Source organism: Halichoeres trimaculatus, unplaced genomic scaffold (assembly GCF_033239565.1).
Source record: "Halichoeres trimaculatus isolate MK-OKI-2021-1 unplaced genomic scaffold, fHalTri1.1 fHalTri1_scaffold_12, whole genome shotgun sequence".
Taxonomy (NCBI): domain Eukaryota; kingdom Metazoa; phylum Chordata; class Actinopteri; order Labriformes; family Labridae; genus Halichoeres; species Halichoeres trimaculatus.
In genome coordinates, this window is record NW_027437190.1 from 24,660,594 (window position 1) to 24,679,299 (window position 18,706).

General features: G+C 37.5%; 3 protein-coding genes and 1 long non-coding RNA gene across 4 annotated transcripts; all 4 read left to right on the plus strand.

The window, feature by feature from the left end:
- The first annotated feature begins 4,887 nt into the window (after positions 1-4,887).
- Positions 4,888-5,878, plus strand: apoc1 (apolipoprotein C-I). The gene is made up of 4 exons (XM_074684094.1): positions 4,888-4,969; positions 5,248-5,317; positions 5,398-5,533; positions 5,619-5,878. The coding sequence occupies exons 2-4, from the start codon at positions 5,263-5,265 to the stop codon at positions 5,674-5,676; spliced, it is 249 nt and encodes an 82-aa protein (XP_074540195.1). The 5' UTR covers positions 4,888-4,969; positions 5,248-5,262; the 3' UTR covers positions 5,677-5,878.
- A 2,935-nt stretch (positions 5,879-8,813) lies between these two features.
- LOC141800305 (uncharacterized) lies at positions 8,814-9,361 on the plus strand. The gene is made up of 3 exons (XR_012599328.1): positions 8,814-8,861; positions 8,947-9,034; positions 9,169-9,361. It is a non-coding gene; the product is annotated as an uncharacterized LOC141800305 (long non-coding RNA).
- Positions 9,362-10,250: 889 nt separating this feature from the next.
- On the plus strand, positions 10,251-11,913 carry apoa2 (apolipoprotein A-II). Its single transcript, XM_074683850.1, has 4 exons — positions 10,251-10,365; positions 10,538-10,582; positions 11,070-11,301; positions 11,477-11,913. The coding sequence occupies exons 2-4, from the start codon at positions 10,540-10,542 to the stop codon at positions 11,631-11,633; spliced, it is 432 nt and encodes a 143-aa protein (XP_074539951.1). The 5' UTR covers positions 10,251-10,365; positions 10,538-10,539; the 3' UTR covers positions 11,634-11,913.
- A 3,153-nt stretch (positions 11,914-15,066) lies between these two features.
- Positions 15,067-16,324, plus strand: apoc2 (apolipoprotein C-II). Its single transcript, XM_074684194.1, has 4 exons — positions 15,067-15,201; positions 15,479-15,541; positions 15,614-15,770; positions 15,862-16,324. The coding sequence occupies exons 2-4, from the start codon at positions 15,493-15,495 to the stop codon at positions 15,950-15,952; spliced, it is 297 nt and encodes a 98-aa protein (XP_074540295.1). The 5' UTR covers positions 15,067-15,201; positions 15,479-15,492; the 3' UTR covers positions 15,953-16,324.
- The last annotated feature ends 2,382 nt before the right edge of the window (positions 16,325-18,706 follow it).

Consider the following 18,706-nt stretch of genomic DNA (forward strand, 5'->3'; position numbering starts at 1 on the left):
CCTGCCACTGCTTTTTGTTTCTCTGCTTCAATATCAATGAGTCATCTATTTTGAAGGGGTTCACTTACACTGACAAGTCATGTCCTTGCATAGTTGATGGATCATTTAAGTCCACATTTATAACTGCAAAACTTCCCTTAAAAACTAAGGTCAAACATGTAACAAAAAGAATAATACACAGTAGCCTTACACAGTTTTTTTTCGTTTTCCTCTGGCGAACCTAGGGATTTCCTTTCTAACAGGTGCATACAACAGCCCAAAAATATGCATTTATTGATGTTGGCATGACATGTAAAGCCTCAGCCCTAACAGAACCACCCCATTGGATTTTAGCTTAGTGTGTTATATTATTTATTAATTCATAATTATTTACTTATTTATTTATCTTTAAACAATACCTGAAACTGGCCCTTTAAGAGCACCCATCTCAACAGAGAGCACCTAATACCCTGACACGCAATGAAACTAAAGCTGATACCATTCGTTCATCTACTATTTCCACAGTAAGCAGGTCTTGAATTACTCCATAAAGGTTTTTTTACAAGAGCTTATTTGGTCAGACAATGCCCCTTTTTTGAAAAGCTGACGCACAAACACCCAGAGACCAATCTCTCTTTTGGATGTTTCTCAAATGTAGTCTCTCTACACAGATGACTGATCTTATAATTTGAATAGAATATTGTTGAGTTGAAAAGACCTCTTAGCTCTCCCTAGAAACAGGCTCTCCAGTCTAATCCTCCCTCCCTCACTATAAATCTCCTCATGCAGCGACAAACCCCAACAGATTGTTGACTGTGGTCCGTACGTGTTAAGATCTGTTCCCAGATTCCTCCCTCTCACTCCCGGCAGGCATTTGGGAACATGCTGTGCCACAGGTTCAATTCTCTAAATGTAGACAATCTTTCATGATAACTATCCTGGCTGAAGTTGTATAATGAGGCGTGCATTGATGCATTTGTCTTCACAATTGCTCAGGCATGTCAATCTGAGTCATACATCTGCTCAAAGATACTCTAGTAGACAGTGTGGCTACATGCTGAGTTATGTTTGCAAGCACACCCAGGCTGGTGGCCTGATAGTGTTTTGATGCATATCATCAGAATCCATCCGTAGTCTCGTGCTGTGCTCAAGTTTCTCCTAAGTTTCAATTAAAAAGACCCATCTTTTATTATAAAAGCACTGTATGGACTTCTGTATTACTAACAGATAGCTTTTTATGTCCATTAGATATAAACTATGAGCTGATCCAAACGTTCTGACATGGTGTGTTTCCCTGCTGGACTGACATTCTAACATTTTTCAATCGGTTCCAAAGGGCCCAAAATGTACCAAGAAAATATGCATTACATCATTACACAACCATTATCAGTTTGATATGCAAAGTTCAAGACAGGATGGATCCATGTTTTCATGTTGCGTCAAATTCTGACCCTACCATTGAAATGTAGCAGCAGAAATGGGACCTTATCAGACCAGCTCACATTTCATTTGGGAGATATTAATAAATGCTCCTCTCTATATCTTGGCTAAACTGAGTGATTATAAGAGTTACTTTAGCCTGTCCATCAGCGGGACCTGTAACCAACAAGGCCTGAGAACAGCCGCTCACTTGATAATTCCTCTTTTTCTGACGGCTTTCTATAAACCCTTGAGATGGTGGTTCATGGAATTCCCAACCAAATCTGGTGCTTGGGTTGAACATCAGCATGTCTCATTAACCATGCCAACATGTCTAAATGCATCGTGTGGCTGCCAAGTGATTGGCTGCCAAGATAATTGTTTCACTAACAAATGAACAGGGCTACCTAAAAAAGAGCTTGGTTGGTATATTTTACTTTGAAACTTCAGCGAGTGTCATAGTTTTAGTTTCTCATTTGCTCAGAATGAATTGTGAGTTTATTATCGGCAGCCCATCTGTTGTAGCCAGCGGCAAAAATGGCCTGATTTTCTGAACTGGAATCACATGAAAAATTGAAATAGTTATGAGGCTCAGCATGGTTCATTCTTTGAAGTGTTAAGCAGAGGCCAGTAGAGGACACCATTTGTCCCCTCTTCATCTCCACCGGTCTCCCCTGACTTCCCAGCAGAGTCCACACTGCACTCAGATGCAGCTGTGTTTTCTTTTTGGAAGACAAAGTAAGCACACTAGCCTCATAAAGTAACACAAACTCTGCGACATTATGATCAAAATGTATTTCAAATTACTCTGCTGGGAAATGAGAATTAATAAATGCTGTACACATGCTATAGGAATGATGTTTGCAATGTTTTTCTTTATCTTCTCTGTTTAACAGAATGGAAACTCCATGAAAAGGCCCAAAAAGTAACCTAACACCTTAATATTTCTTGACCTGTGAGCATACTTGAAGTGATCTGAGCTCACCATGGTTATTTCTATATTGGTTAACTTTTTGTTGATTTAAGCATTGTTTTTCCTCTCTTAAAAACCCTGAACAAACATGTTTACCCTTTCTATTGGTGTGAAGGGCTATTGCCTGTAGCCTAAATGCATGACTAACAGAGTAAGTAGCTGTTTTCCCTTATGATATCACTCCTTTCGGGAACCAGTGTTTATTTAGAAACTCCCCCTTCAACAGACAAGTGAAACTCTCAAATTAAACTGTCCTTTGTCGCAAGGATCAGTCATGGATGGCAAAAACAGGAAGGGTTCAAGAATTCTGCCTGTTCAGCACTTAGTCTCTGTCTGCTCTCACTGGCCGTCTGCACTCAGCACACTCATAAAAACTGTCCCAGAACATTTGCAGGTGCTAGCTAGCCCATGACATCAAGTAACCCCTTCACAAAAGCCCCTGCAGAGATTTTACGTCTTAGGACAACCCCCCTCTCTCCTCTACATACTCTTCCTCCCTGTCAGAGCTGGCACAGAACTGCAGCCACTACAGGGGCCCAAAGCCAAACACAAAAACAGCCTTTTTGAAAGCTTGTTATTGCAAATTGGGAGCACGCAAGGCGCTCTTTCACGCCCTCTGCCTCCTACAATTATTCAAAGGGAGCTTATGTGCACGCAAGCACAAGCTCATACATAACCCCACTGGCCATTTGATGACAAAAGAGATGGAGGTTTAGTCTTTCAAAAGCAATGTAATGAGTGTTGAGGCATGTGAAAGCTCATTCAGCTCAGTTGTGGGCTATTCATCACAGCAAAAGCACCTTATAGGAGAAGTCATCAGCAACAAATGGGCATTCAGCCATTAGCAGCAGACTGCTGGGTGTGAAAACTGATATGTTAAGCAGCAATGAAGTCTTCAAACAGCTAGACTTCCTGGTCCAGGCGTAGGTCACAGTTGTAATGAGGGGCTACTGCAGTTCAACGGACTGTCCTGTCACTTTTCTGTTGCGTGTCTGCTCTACTTCCCTGTAAAAAGGGGAAGGTCTGAAGAAAGAAAGAAAGAAAGAAAGAAAGAAAGAAAGAAAGAAAGAAAGAAAGAAAGAAAGAAAGAAAGAGAAATTCAAAAAGGAACCCAAGTTCTTAAAAAAGAAGCAAATGACAAAATCAGCAAAATAAAAAAAAGGCACATTAGATGAAGAGTCGGCTTAAAGAACAATTCTTCAGTGACTCTTGCTCAAAAAACATACTTAAGGCCAAGCTTCAAAAATAAGACATTATGTCGCCAAGGTATAACAGTGGAAAAATACAGCAATTTAGTCCCAAGACATTATTGAGGCTTCTATAAAGAGTTTTTTATCTGTATATTAAAATAACAAAGATTAACAGCAACGATTCCTGATGAGATAAAAACAGTTTATTAAGATGTGTAATGCCTGAAACCACAGTAAAGGAGGATTTACAGTTTTACTCACAGCATGCTGAACCGCCTTTTTTTAAACCTTCACCTCAACAGGTCCAGAAATGAACTCTTATTTTTAGAGAAAATGACTTAGAATTGTCAGCTTACACTCATACTAGTACTGGGCAATGAGTAAAAAATGTATAATGTATAACAGAAAATGCCAAAATCTGCAAATTAAAAAGTCCCGGGAGCTTTAAAGTCATTTGATGGATTTATCTTACTTGTGGTTGAACAAATATCACAGTTGATGCTATTTTCCTCTAAATCCCACATAAACCACCAAGTTTTTATTTCTATTACACCTTCTCAAAAACATAAGTCTAACATGTTTTAATTTTAGACTGTTGCTTGAAAAAAATGAAACAAATCAACAAACAATAAAACAGTAAATTGAGTTGTGTCTTTCTGAATGCAATGTTTCAGAATTTTAATGATTTAATTAAGTCACAGTCACATGAAGCTAAACTGACCTTTGTTTAAAAAATAAGAGTTCACACAAATTTTCTGTACCAAAAAATTTAAAGAAACATTTTGGTAGGGATTTTATGTATTGTTAACTCCATGCAAATTAATCTGAGTTTACTTTTCACAGTCAGTACGTAATAATACTAACATTTATCCCTAGTCGGAAATAAATACAAGGCCTTTGAGCACACAGTCATGGTCTTACTTTTTAGGTTCAAAGGAGCATCCAGATAGCTTCAGGTCTATCTGTTATAACTCTATCAGTGCTGAACTATGCTCTGTCTACATCAGGACTCCTCTTATCCATTGACACCATTGTTGCAGGGACAAATTTTGCACTGTTAGAGGCGCAAACTAATCATTGTATACTTCTTTAACTCTATGAAATCAACATGAGAACAATCCCTCTTGATTGATCCCAGTAAAATAATGTTTGATAAGGACTTAATTCTCTGCTCACCTCATCAGTGAGCTTCATAGCACAAAGGTGCACCATAAAATGAAATCATAAAGGTAATCTCTTGGTCAAAATCAGTATTAAATGCAACCACATCAAGGGGGCAGGAACGCGTCAGGGTCTCCACGTGTACATGTTGACTGAAGTCTGATGTGCGTCACAGCAGCTTTATAAAGAGGAACACACTTCAGTGGCCAAACACACTCGATTTTTTCTTCCCTCCGACAGAAAACAGGTATGTTGTCCCCCTTTGTTTTTTCTATTTCACATTTTTTTCGTCTCTCTTGTTTACTGACGCTGCAGCGTTTAGTCAAGCTAAGGAAAACGTTATATTTGCTCAAACGAAGCTCATAGCGTTGAATCACTGTAAAGGCCCGGACGTAAAGGGAGCTGTCCAGTCTCAGCGGTGCTGAATGAACGCTCTTTTTTTTTTAAAGCCTTAACCCTCACTGCTCAGTCTTTTTTTCACCTTAACGTTCATGGAGACACGTTGTCTGTTTTATTGCTTCCCAGAGAGTCACAGCCAAGATGAGACTGTTCCTTGCCGTTGCCGTGCTGGTGCTGGCTTTAGTTGCCTACACAGGTACGTCACCAAAAAGAGGTCCACGCTGCGTGTTTCTTCTCACTCAACAAAGTTATGTAACTATTTGACTGTCTTCACAGAGGCTCAAGATGCGACCTTCCAGGAGCATGTCACCAAGATTGGCCAGCAGCTCACCGAGGCGGGCAAGAATTTCGCTGAGAGGGCCCATGGCGTCATTGAGGACATCGGCAACAGCGAGGTGGTAGTCAGCGGCAGGTGAGCTCACGCGCAGACACATTAGCACTTCAGAACTGCATCGAGTACATTTAACCAAGTTTTCCATTTGGGCTGCCTTTTTCAGAAACTGGTTGAGCGGTGTTGTGGACAAGATGAGGGAGAGATTTGCCAATACTCAGTAGACTCTACAACATCCACCTGCTTTCACCTCTGACATCTGACCTCCACGAGAGGAGTCGACGTGTCACGTCACTCCACTGACCTGACATCATGGTTATCTGCTCAAAAGAGATTTATTGTGGTCATAGTTATACTGTATTCATTTAAGAGAAATGAAAGAGTGTACCAAAGACAACAAAGAATAAACACGTTTTGATATAATTACTGCTGTTGCTTTTTTTTTTTTTAATTATTCCATTTGTTCTTAATGAAAAGTTTTGGTGTTTAGAATGTCTATTAAGAACAAAATTGGTAATGTTTATACAATAATTTTTCCTACACAAAAATCACTCAAAATACCCTGAACATTAAGCAAAAGTGGACAAAATCAAAGGTTTGAAACCCAAAGTAATAGTATTGGGTTGAGACAATCTGTTTGCCAAAAAAAATTAGTTAATGTGCCACATTTTATGAAAATAAGTTTACTCCAGAAATAAGTTAATAATAATAATTAGTACTGTGCACTACCTACCTGCCTTATTTCATCCATCTATACACCTATAAATACTGTAGACTAAAGGTGCACCACTAATTTTGGTACAAAAAAAAAAATGAAAAAAAATAAATAAATAAACAAAACAATAAATAAACAGAGAGTATCAAAAGAAGTACAAGCCAGAAAGCCTTGAAATAGAGTATAACTTTACAAAACATACCCTAAATAAATTAAAGATGGAGATAAGGCCACTTGAAAAAAATGCTGTTCGATCGAGAAAAACACAGATAAAAGAAAATAGAGAGAAAATATGAATTTTTAACAAGTATTAGAAAATCAACACAATTTAGAGGATCCCCATCATCTTTCAAATACATGCTGTCTTGCCCAAACATTCAGTCTTATGTTACAGTATGTATGAAGATAAAGTAAATAGATTCTTGTCTATGTTTGATGCTAAAACTTCTCCTTTCTGTTATTGAGATCCTTCTTTGAGAGCAGTTCTTTTTCAATGTTAATTTAACTTTCTTGTATAAAAAGCAATGAATACTGTTTGAAGGTCTTGTCTTGTCAACTCTGCGACTTTTCTTAATTGTTTTTTGTTTATTTTGGGAAAAAAAACAGTGAATTCCACCATTTCTTCAAAGTCAAAAATAAGTTTGCCATTCTGACTTCATTGAATAAATGTACAAATGTTATTCCGATGCCTTTACTAAAAGTAGTTATATAAACTGATGAGTGTATACCAGAGCTTATATTTTTTGAGAAAAGGCATTAGCATCTGACAGAAAATAATCTATGTGTATGAAAAGCTGATACCAAAGGGCAAGTGCCAACATGACTGCTCTTCTGGCATTTCACAACAGCCTGGCTGTAGAACTGTTTATGCTAGGTTAATAATCTACAGCATGTCCCAGTTCATTGAAATGTGCTCCTGTAAAGAGAACAGAGCAGAAGAGGTCAGGAGCTGAAACACAGAGGTCATACACCACTCACACACTGATGACAATACACCAAAAGTCCAGATTTAAACTACTTCTAAATCATTTCACTCTCTTTTTCTATCTTAAAACCTTATTAAGTATCATTGAATACATTTTGCATTTAGCAGTAATGAAATTCTCCTGCAGCTTCTGGTTAAAGAAAAGGTGTCTTTCAGAAACAAGTACACAAAGAGCAACCTGAGCCTAAAAACAGGATTTGAACAAAGACTCGTATGCAACCACTCAGAGCTGAAAAAAAAGCACAAAATCTGACAAAAAAAAGAGTGACAGTGAGTTTTATTTTAAAATGATTTTATCCATGTAAAAGCAGTTTTGTTGGTTTCACCTTTTAAATATCTGTATTTTACACAAGTCATAATGAAAGAATAAACTTAAACCTAGGTAAAGATGTCTTTACTTAGAATGTAGAGGATTTTTACCATCAGCTTTACTTTGGCACATAGGAGTAATTTCCATGACACACACAATAGTATTTAAACTCAACAACAATGTACAGATGTTTAAAACCAAATACACATTTTAAATAACACAAATAAAACCCACCACCCCCTTTGTTTGGACAGCTGTGAGATCATGTGAGTGTAACATAGTTATGAACTCAAATCCCTGCATTAGTTCTGAACATGGAGTGAGCACAGAGCCTGAGGACAGATGGGGATACATTGATTTTTGCACTGGACTCTGCTCACAGAAATGCTTTGCAGGGTTGACAGTGTTTATCTATTTTTCACTGCCTCCAGTTTTCACTAACATCCATATCTCTACTGCCTGGACACAGACTTTGACTGGCCTGTGCACATATCGGTAGCTGCCAGGTGGACTGAGATATCTGATCCAAAGGGCGTTTGGACAGTACATGAACTGAGCTAATGTTGATTTTGAAGATATCAAGCGATCAGGATCTGAAAAGCAATCTGTATTTGCTTGATTCTTAAATCCTAGTAGTCTTACAGCTAAGAGTAGAGATAGAATAACACAAGCTGAGATTGATAACACTGACAAAGAAAAGGGATGATCAAAGCTAAAACTTAAACTTACTTAAAGCAAAAGAAAGTTTTCAGTGTCAAGAAGGAGATAAAAAAAAAAAACTTAATGTCTGTGTGCTTTCTGCTGAAGCAAAACAGTTTTCCCTTTATTTTTAGAGTAAACTAATTGAGGCACAGACTATGAGTTTGGAAGTAGGTCTTTACTTTGTATGCAATAAAAGCTTAAATCTAAAATTTGATGATTTGCTCTTGTTCAGATTTGTGACCAAAAAAAAGTAGCAGAGAGAAAAACAATTCAAAGGAAATCATGCCACCGGGAGCAATGTGCAGCCAGCAGCGGTCACCTAATACAAATAAAATGGCCCTGATAACATCTGCTTCATTCAAGGTTCTGTTGACCAGAGGAAAAGGTGAAAACACACTTTATTATTCTACTTAAGTTTGTTGTGATTATTTTTTTTGTACTGAAATCAGATATTTAACCTTTTGCTTGTTTGTAGAGACTTTTAAATATTTTAAGGGACAAGTGCTGAAAGAATTATGTCACTTATTGAGAGAGAAATGAAGATTTTTTATTTGAATCTCTGCTCAATAGAAACGTCACTGCATTTAAAGTCAATCAATGAAGTAAAAGATTTATTTCTGAGGGTTGTGTTTCTCTCCTCTGTGCTGGCAGATGCGTTTGAAGGAGCTTGTTTTCACTCTCATCTTGCTGATGCAAGGTAAACACTTAAAGAAATATTTCCTGCTTTTCTTTCTTTATTTTAGATGAATAGCCGTTGCACTCACTGACTTTATACTCCACAGCATGTGACCCTCTTTGGGCCCTGACCACTTCACCTCCTGAACAACCAGACCCTCCAGGAGTCCTGCAGAGACTGGCAGAGAAAGCCAGGTATTTCCACGTGCCACCTTTAACAGCCAATTAGAGCGAGCAAGTTGAATGCCTTTCAAATATTTCCACTTTTGGAAACAGCATCCCACACTGCAATGACTTTGTTACTTATTTTGTACTTTTTGATGTTATAGGGAAGCCAAAGATAAAGTCCAGTCTTTCAGGGACATGGCCATGGGTTTTGTTGGAACTTACTATGAAGACCATATCCAACCAGTGGCTGGCAAATACTTTGAATGGGCCTCTAATGTGAAGGAGATGATTACATCAACTATTGATAACTACAAACCACTGAAAGCAAAGGCACCAGCGAATCAAACCCCTGTGAACTAGATAGGGAGTCAAAAATAAAACATTTATAGAGTCTTGCTTCTCTTCCCTGGTGTGATTGTGTTTTTTTCTTAGGTTAAGGCTGGCTACTGTTTGTGTAAGATAATAAAAGAATCAAGGTTGGTAAAGAAAAGATAAAACACAATCAATCAGCTGGATTTAACTGTGCTGACTTATTCACAAAAGGTGCTTTCTCTAATACTTTGATAATGAATGAGATACTTAAAATTATTTTTTATAGAAGTACACCAGGTTTTTTTTTTAATGGCTCAGCTTTGGTGTAGTTTTTGCAGTCGTTCTAAAATCCAAGCATTTCAGTGAAAAAGGTGAAAATGAGGGTAAAAGTCTCCTTTTCAATTATTATGTCAAAGATAATCTTTGATTCTGCACTCAATCTGTAGTGGGTCTGCAAGATGAAAGGTGAAGGCAGAAATCCCAGAATGCATTGCTTTGGGTACAGCACATTGTGTCTAGACTGGTATTGGTTGATTGACCCGCTGACCATTAAACTTGTACAAAGTAATCCTGACTGGCTGCTGATTAAATGCTGATTAGCTTTAAGTTAATCTAGTTTAAATTATCTGTAGTGTTGGAGCTCAGATCGCTTGAGCTGTTTCAAAGTGTCCTGCCGTGTTGGTTATGACATGCATGCACTATGACACACATTGTGTGCAGTATCAGGAGGGCTCTGAGTGCACAGCTCTATGAAAACAGATAAAGTTACATTGCAGCAGCATTGCCCAACCCCCTACTCATATTTCCACATACAGTATTTGAAATGAATATCAGATAAAATGGACTTTGTTTAGGGTGAATGTGTGTGTGAGGGTGTGCATGTGCATGCACGAGAATGTGTGTAGGTGTGTGTATGCTCATCAGATGACGTTTGTTTGCAGTCCCCCCCTATATCATCCTGTCCAGATGCGAGGTCCGGGTTACAGACAACTCGCTGTCAGAGAAGACTGTCACTTCTTGGATCTGTACATCCAACTCAGCAGCAGGTACTTTTTCCTCTCCACTGAGCAGACAAAATTTTACACATTGAACACTGAGATTTTGAATTCTAGCACCGGATCTCTGAAGTTTCATCAACTTGACCACCACCTCTAAATGCTAAATGTGAACAGTGGAAGTTGTTGTTTTTTTAAATCATTGTTTTTCTGTTTGCACCAGAAATGAATGCCAAATACGTCGTGGCCCTGATCCTCGCTCTGCAGGGTAAGGCAGCATATTAATGCATTTGAATGTTTAACTCAATCTAATTTTTTTATGCTGATGCAAGTTAAGTCTGATTTTAATAATGAACTTTTTAATTTAAATGCTTTCATCCAATTCAGATATAGCTCTTATCTTGTCACAACAGAGTATAAAAAACATGTTTTGTTAAAATTAAACTTGTTGAAATGATAAATCACTGTAATGTGGCCTTTTCATCTACTGCATAATTCTCATAATATTAATCACACAGCATTTCTAATTGGTCAAAAAAATCTGATTATAGCCAGGAGCAAGTGAAACAGTGAATTGAGGTAGCTTTTTTTTTTTCTTTTTTTTTTTTAAACAAATCTTCATAAAAGCAAGTAATAGTGGCTTTTTTTGTTCTTTCAATGCAGAGATAGGCAATTAATTTTCTTAACTGCAAGTGACTCTGACAGACTAATCCTTAATAATATTCTGTGATAATATTTTTTATTTTTTTTTTCAGTTTCCACGAGCCTGTGTGAAATTCCGCAACCATCACAGGAGCTCGTTGATAAGTATAATGACATAAAAAGTACGATCCTGAGGAGGATCATGGGTCTTCAAGGCAGGTTGCAGGCCGCTGCTGGTCCAATGATGGAGAATGCTGGACAAAATGAACATGCACAAAAAGCAAAAGATTTCGTGGAGGCACTGATGTCTAAGCCCGAGTTCCAAAGCTTTATCAAAGTTGTGGGGTAAGTGACAAAACTTTACATTTAGAGTTGTTCTCCTCTGATAACCAGACTGCATATTTGCTGTGAAATCTATAAAATATATATTTATGATTCCAGGAATCTACATAGAAAAGGGATTAGGAATTATCCTGGTGTATGTCCTTTGACCATTTTTCAATGTTTTGTTTTCATGCAGAAGTTTGGGTAGTGAGGCATCTCCCGCCGTGGAACAGATCCGATTGACAGCCCTGGGTTTGTATGAACAATACCTCCGCCCCTACATCGGTGTTCAACTGGACGAGGCTATCAACAACATCAAGCCCATCCTGAACAAATATGCTCCGGCTGAGTAAAGAAGACCAACTGTCTGTCAGCAGCCTGTAATAGATAATAGTTTGTAGAAAGTGCATAGAATTTGGCTGAAAAGAGCAATGTACAATGCACATACAATCCTTTGCCTTTTTTCAAACCAACATCCTTGATGACCTATGCAAGGTTTAAAGCTGAGCAAAGACAGCAATTCCACAAATGCAAATTGTGCATGTATAGTTTTTTGTGTTTAACACACTAACAAAAATGAGACTGTGTATGTTTGTGTGTGTGTATTAGTTCATTAAAAGGAACTGGATACTATTTGATTTGTGTTTCTTCATCAAGACTCGACACGTTCTCCACTACAGCTCTTCTGTTAAAGCTTCACACAGAAATTATCTTATTTTATCTAACAAGCATTGATGAGCTCCAGACTCCACATTTCACTGATTAAGTTCAGTAATGGAATTAAGAAATGAAACAAAAAGATATGAAGTGGGACTCCATGATTTTGGAATCCCAGAACCTGCTTGATTGTTGAGACAAGCTGAAACTCAAATCAGACAGGTCATTTGCAATAAATGCTTTACACAGTGTGTAAAATTACTGATCAGATAAGACGTTCCCCATATTTTAAACAACTTCATTTCGGCATCTTTTCTCCAAGAAGACATATTTGTTATTAATCTAAACTCATTTCCAGCCAGACATTGAAGCCAAGAAGGTGAAAGTTTGCATCACTGAACTATCTATTACTGTGTAGTGGTAGAAGGTGTTTTTTAACCACTTTCTCTTCAATATTTGTGACTCTTTTACTGTTTTGTCATCACAATAAAAGCATGCAAAGCCCCAAATCTAGTTTTAAAACAAAATCAGCTATTAAGCTATTATGCAAAGATTCACTAATTGATCATCTGCACTTAATGTCATTCCTCTAAGAGATCTAGCTAGTTTCAAACTCCTTATTGATCACGGTTTTGCAGCCTTCTTTTTGAACTGACAATATCTATTTGGCCATTTGGTGTTTCTGATAAAATGTGGGATCAGTGTTTCTGTAATGGGGGAGAAAATTCAGCATTTTCTTATTACTATGTAAAATAGGAATTATTAGAATCTGAAAATAGGGAAGCTTTTTAGAGCTTTTGACAAGTTCGTAATTTAGAGATACGTGGTTCTCTAGGAAGAGCCGCATTACAGAGAAGGATGTACTGCTGCAGGGTTAACCAGACAACAAAAAAGTATAAAACTACTTTAAAATGAGTCACTACAAGCACAGCAGTAATATTCCACCAATAAATGACCTATATGCTGAATAAACCGCACATTCAGTTAGTCATTTCAGAAAGTTTAGATTAAAGAGAAAGATAAGACAAAGAAACATCATTTCAGTTATACTTTTTAACTTTGTTAGGCTTTTATTGAGCTGATGTTGTCTGGAAATAGACTTTTGCTTGGGGTAGATTTAATTTATTTATTTAGTTTTTGAAGAAAATCAATCTCCTCACAGTTAGCTTTAACCTTCCAATAGGGTTCAAACACAGCAATTTTGATGGCTCTTCAGAAACTTTTTAGCCATTCAAGCATTTTTTTTTATAAGGTCACTTCGGACATTTTTACAACACAATAAGACTCAATTTTAAAAGATCTGAGAGAAATCAAAATGAAAATCAATCACATCTTCATCCCCCTCTAATTCACTCAGGTTAAATCTGGATTAACAGATTCAACATATTTGTCTTTTTGAGATAGATTTTTAGATTTGTAAAATGCCACCCTCATTAATATCACATTAAAACGGAATATCTAATCCATAAACTTTAGGCGTAATTAATATGCAAGCAACAGCCAATTTCCACTTTTTTTTAAATTTTGCAGCAGTGTAATAAAGAACCTCACCATATTTTTCCTTCAGAATTTCAAACTTCCTGTATTTTAGATTTATTTCAGGGTTGCTCATCAATACTTCTGCTTGGGAAGTTTAGCTCACTGATCTGTGTCTGAACTGAACTAAACAACTATTTTTGCCCTGAAGTTAATGATCTAAAAAGCTTTGCAAAAGACTTAATATCTTTATGATTTTAAAACTTGAGAAAAAGAAACCATCAGAGGGCTTTACAGTGAAAATATTGTCTGTAGGCTGAGTTCATGAAAGACTGAAGCATATCAGCCAACTCTAAAATCAACACATCTCTCTAGAGTGTTATTAGTGTTCAAGAAGTGACTGAAGGTCAGCAGACCGTACAGACAAGCTGTACTGTAATGTTTTTAGTATGCATGGATAGTGCCATTGTGTGGCTTTACTGAGCCGAGTTGGTCATCACAGCCCTGATTCAGTCTAACTGGATCAGGAACGAGGGCTCTACAGTTTGAATCCCACAGCTGCTTTCACCTGTCCTCATCTGACCCCATCTCTGGGGCATGACATGTGCTCTGATGTTTACTTCGATCTTGATCGACATTACAGAGAAAATTACCACCTACGTACAAACAAGAAATTCACTTTGCAGGTGCTCTTTGTAATTGTAAACAATGAGTTGAAAAACATCCTGTGCCGAAGATTGATGATTTATTACACTAAAGCTACATTGAAAGAGCCTGTTTAAACTTTGTTCTTAGATAGCAAGAGAATAAAGTGAACTTTCAGGTTAATTATCACATAAAAAGCTTGTCTTTGTGGTAATTTTTAGGTTTTGTTGTTTATTTCTCTTTCAAGTCTTATTTACTCAGAATCAAGTGTAACCTGCTTCTCCCTGCCAAATAACTTGAGTTCTTACTGATACAAGCACAGGAAGAAAAATTAAACCTACAAATGTGCATTTTTGGCAAGGATATTAAATATATATTATCAAAAGAATAAAACACAGATGAAAATAACATCCCTTCTGAAACCTTTTCCCCCAAAATTTAAACTCAACAGAGAAAAAAAAAAAACATGGAACAAAAGTGTGAAGTCAGTTTTTTCAGAAAGAAGAAATCAGACAAAGTGTTGAATTATTCAAAATAATTAAAGAGGTGAAAGGTGACTGTTATCTGTTTTTTTCATAACCAGAATTGGCCAGATGACGTGTTCAACAAACTCTAGACTTCTGACTGTCTAAATGGGACTTAGGACTGCTGTGGTGTGACATGAACGCATCACCACGATTATGAAAGCAACAGGAATGTCCTGCTGCAGGTTTATGAGCACGGTGCATTAATGAACTACTAACCTAATCAATGGAGTGTGATTGGTTCTGATGTAACTTAAGGTCAGACTCATATAGTCAGAGGGAAACGTGTCATCACGCTGCTCCATTCAGCTCTGTGCTTAGTAAATCAAATCAAACTCCATTTCTTAGCTGCTCTTGATGACGTTTAAAGCTCCCCTTTTGATGCTTCACATGCTGCTTTGTGTTTACATTGATAGCCATAGTGTCTGTTTTATCAAGACATGATCACACACATACATACTCCCGGCAAACGTACACTGGTCAACAGTGCAGGTTTATCTCCCATGTAGTGCACTTTGGCTCCAGGAGCGACAAGTCAACACATCTTCTCTCCTATAAAAACAGGCTGGGCCAGTGAAACCTTTTATTCTGTTTTTCTTCATTTGCGGAGAGGAATACAGTGAGTACTGATACTTTTACTTCCAATACTTAATCAGACCAAATCTAAAATCCTTGAGATGCAACACTGCACTTTAGATTTTGTACAATTTAGAAGAAATGTTGAGACAAAATCCATAAGTGAGCACATGTGTGACAGAGAAAATTGATAGTTTTGATGATGAAAGAGTGATAATCCTTATTTTAGACTGCTTATTAAAAAATACTTAAAGTAGAAATGTTTGACAATGTCTCCCCCTAGTGGGCCAAGTGTGCTAAAAGTTATTCTCTCTTTCCAGGTTCCAGTTACACCATGAATAAGCTGCTGGTTATCACTGTGCTGGTCGCACTCCTTGCTCTCAGTAGGTGCACAGTTTACTCTAACAAATGAGAAAAAGACGAAAATGTGTTCACCTCTTTTATGTTTCATGCAGATGCCGAGAGCTTCCGCATGCCAAGGCAGGCTGAGGAAGAGAAGGGTACCTTCACCAGGATCACAGACACTGTCAAGTCTTACTACAACAGCGCCGTCGACACAGCTAGCGAATGCCTGGAGAGCATCAGAGGCATGAAGCTGGAGGAGAAAGCACAGTAAGACAAGATGTTTAATTCAAAAACATTGATGACATGAATAAATATGTTGCTTAATATTTACACTTTTCTATGTTTCTTTCCCTCCCAGAAACTTCTACACTGAGACCAAGTCAATTCTGTCCACCTATGCTGGCATTTTCAACGACCAGGTTTACCACATCGTTTACCCCCAGCAGTAAACCAAAAACTCATTCCCAGTTACCACAGCTACTTTTTCCAACAGCACAAGAACTTTTAAGCTTCACACAGTGAGGCCAAATCAGTCATTTCACATTCTGGTTACATCAATACCCCAACCTCAAATCTTCAAGCAGCAGCTTTTTGTGGCTCTTTGGTGGTGAATGATGATACCCACGCAGCAGGAACCGTCATCTCTAGGAAAAGCAACAAACAGAAGATTTGGACAGCCATCAAGCAAAGAGCACACAGCACCTTGCCGTGCTGTTCTTCTTTACCAACAGATAAAGAAACAAACCTGACATCAAAAAGGATGCAAAAAGATTCAAAGGATGTACATCATTCACTTTTGTATCCTCTGACAGTCATCTCTGCTCAGGATAAACATCATTCATAAATATTTATGTCATACCGTGAAATAAAGATTTATACAAAACTTACCTTGTGTCTCTCTTGATGATGATGACGATGATGACATTAGTTTCCGGTTTGATCCAGTAAGTTATGATCTTATGATGCAAAAGCTTGCTCTTTTATGCCTTTATGACTGCAATGAGAGACTTTCATGAGCCGAGGCAGCGCAAGAACAGAAGCTTCTGTTCTGTTGTCGTAAATATTGGATGAAAAGATACAACATGCAAAATGTGAGCACAGAGACAGATGAATAAACTGACAAAGACTGTGAGGCTTGTTTTCTGGCAACTTCTAATACAAGATGGTTATGATTTTTAATTAATGCATCAATCACTAATCACTTCTAGCTCCCTTCTGAGCCAACATCTAACTCAAAGGAGACAAAGTGTCTTTCAAGTAAAACCACTCTTTTTTTTTCTGTGGAATATCTTTTACCAGAAAGAGCAAATAAACAAGACATTAATGTGAATTTGAGGCCCTAAAACCATCACAAATATAACCACCTTTATGTCTTTTTTTTTAGCTGACAAAAGTTTTTGGACTCGGCTTTCACCTATAAGTGATTTGATTCCTTAGTGTCAGTCTGTAACAAGAGGTGGAAAAACAAACAAAAACAGAAATTCATTAAAAATTACAGCGCAGGGGGAGGGAGGAGGAAGGCTCTGGAATTAAAAACCAGGGACCCTCTTTTACCTCATTTTAAACCCACATTCTTAAATCTTGGTGTGAAATTTGACAGTGATGTTAAACTGGATCAACAAATAAATTCAGTTGTTAAATCCAATTTTTATCACCTCAGGCTTTTATCCAAGGTTAAAATTGGGTTTATCTTTTAACGACTTTGAACAAATGATTCATGCTTTTATTTCTACACGGTTGGACTACTGTAATGCTCTCTATGTTGGTGTAAATCAGGCTTCTCTCTACAGTTAGTCCAAAATGCAGCTGCTCGTCTTTTAACAGGTGCACGAAAGCATGACCACATTACCACGAACCTGGCGTCCCTCCGTTGGCAAACTCTTATTATTTGTTTTTTAACAAAGTTCAGCACCTCAGTACATCTCTGACCTTTTAAATGTTCACACTCCGCGGTCCCTGAGGTCTGCTGTTCACTATCTCATGGTCCCAAAAATTCTTTTAAAGACCCGAGGTGATTGAGCCTTTTCGGTGGTGACTCCCAAATGATGGAATGATTTACCACTTGAAATAAAAACATTCCCACCCTGTCGACCTCTAAATCGTGTCTTAAAACTTATTTTTATTCTTTGGCTTTTAATTTGCCATGAGAGTTGTGTGATCCCTGTCCTTTATGTCTTTTGTGGTCTTAACCTCTGTGTTTTTATGGCTTTTATTGGTTTCTATGTGTTATTTTTTTATTCTATTGATGTTCTTATTGATTTTTACCGTGCAGCACTTGGGGGAACTTGATTTTTTTTTTTAAATGTGCTATATAAATAAAGTAGATTGGATTGGATTGAAAAACTTATTTTGAAGACTTTTTGTTTCCTAATGAGGTTTGGATTTGGATTGACTTTAGTTTATACTCCTCCACAAATCATTGGCCTGATTTGTACAAAATACCCGGTTCTTTAGCCTGAGGTGAAAATGCAAACCAAGAATGGGCCACAGAAACCATCTGGTTCAAGGGGTGGTGGTTAAAATGGTTAAAAACATCTACAGACACACTGAGCTCTTTCTCTCTTCTATCCATCTGTCTCTTACCGGTACTTTAAATCTGTTTTGTACCATTTAAGCTGGAAGTCCCTGAGCTCCATTGTCTTACAGGTGCCCCCTAGATTATTGCTCCAGACTCTAGCATCTGCTGCTGTCTCATCACATTATTTTAACTCTGTTCATCTGCTTTTCACTATCCTTCTATTCAACCCCAACACAGTATCAGTAAATGTCAAACATGAGTCTGGTTCTGCTTTAGGTCTCTGCCTGTTAAAGGAAGTTCTTCATTGCCAGTGTGCTAAATGCTACAGCATGCTTAACTCATGGTGGTGTGTAAGAGGAGATAAGATTGCTTATCTTGTCTTGATGCTGGGTTTCAACTAAAGATTGATAAATGTCATTCTCAAAAGTATTCAAGCTGTGATAATTGTGTAAATGTGTGTTGACATAAACCTGATTTGATCAATCTTCCTATGTTTCACTGACGACCAGCCACCATCATGCTTTTAAGCAGAAGTGATGACTTTTTTCAAACTGTATTAAAAGTATTTTTTATTTTTTTTTGTCTTTTTCTACGAAGGACTTCAGACCCTGAGAAGATTTAAAGTATAATTTCAACCAGCACTAGTGGAAGGGTTCGATGAAGCTTAGCGGAAGTTCAATCAGAA

Coding starts and splice junctions, on each gene's coding strand:
- apoc1 (XM_074684094.1), top strand. CDS start 5,263: ATGAGACTGTTCCTTGCCGTTGCCGTGCTGGTGCTGGCTTTAGTTGCC. Junction 5,318..5,397: donor GGCTTTAGTTGCCTACACAG/GTACGTCACCAA, acceptor CTGTCTTCACAG/AGGCTCAAGATGCGACCTTC. Junction 5,534..5,618: donor GAGGTGGTAGTCAGCGGCAG/GTGAGCTCACGC, acceptor TGCCTTTTTCAG/AAACTGGTTGAGCGGTGTTG.
- apoc2 (XM_074684194.1), top strand. CDS start 15,493: ATGAATAAGCTGCTGGTTATCACTGTGCTGGTCGCACTCCTTGCTCTC. Junction 15,542..15,613: donor GGTCGCACTCCTTGCTCTCA/GTAGGTGCACAG, acceptor TGTTTCATGCAG/ATGCCGAGAGCTTCCGCATG. Junction 15,771..15,861: donor AAGCTGGAGGAGAAAGCACA/GTAAGACAAGAT, acceptor TTTCCCTCCCAG/AAACTTCTACACTGAGACCA.
- apoa2 (XM_074683850.1), top strand. CDS start 10,540: ATGAATGCCAAATACGTCGTGGCCCTGATCCTCGCTCTGCAGG. Junction 10,583..11,069: donor CCTGATCCTCGCTCTGCAGG/GTAAGGCAGCAT, acceptor TTTTTTTTTCAG/TTTCCACGAGCCTGTGTGAA. Junction 11,302..11,476: donor AGCTTTATCAAAGTTGTGGG/GTAAGTGACAAA, acceptor GTTTTCATGCAG/AAGTTTGGGTAGTGAGGCAT.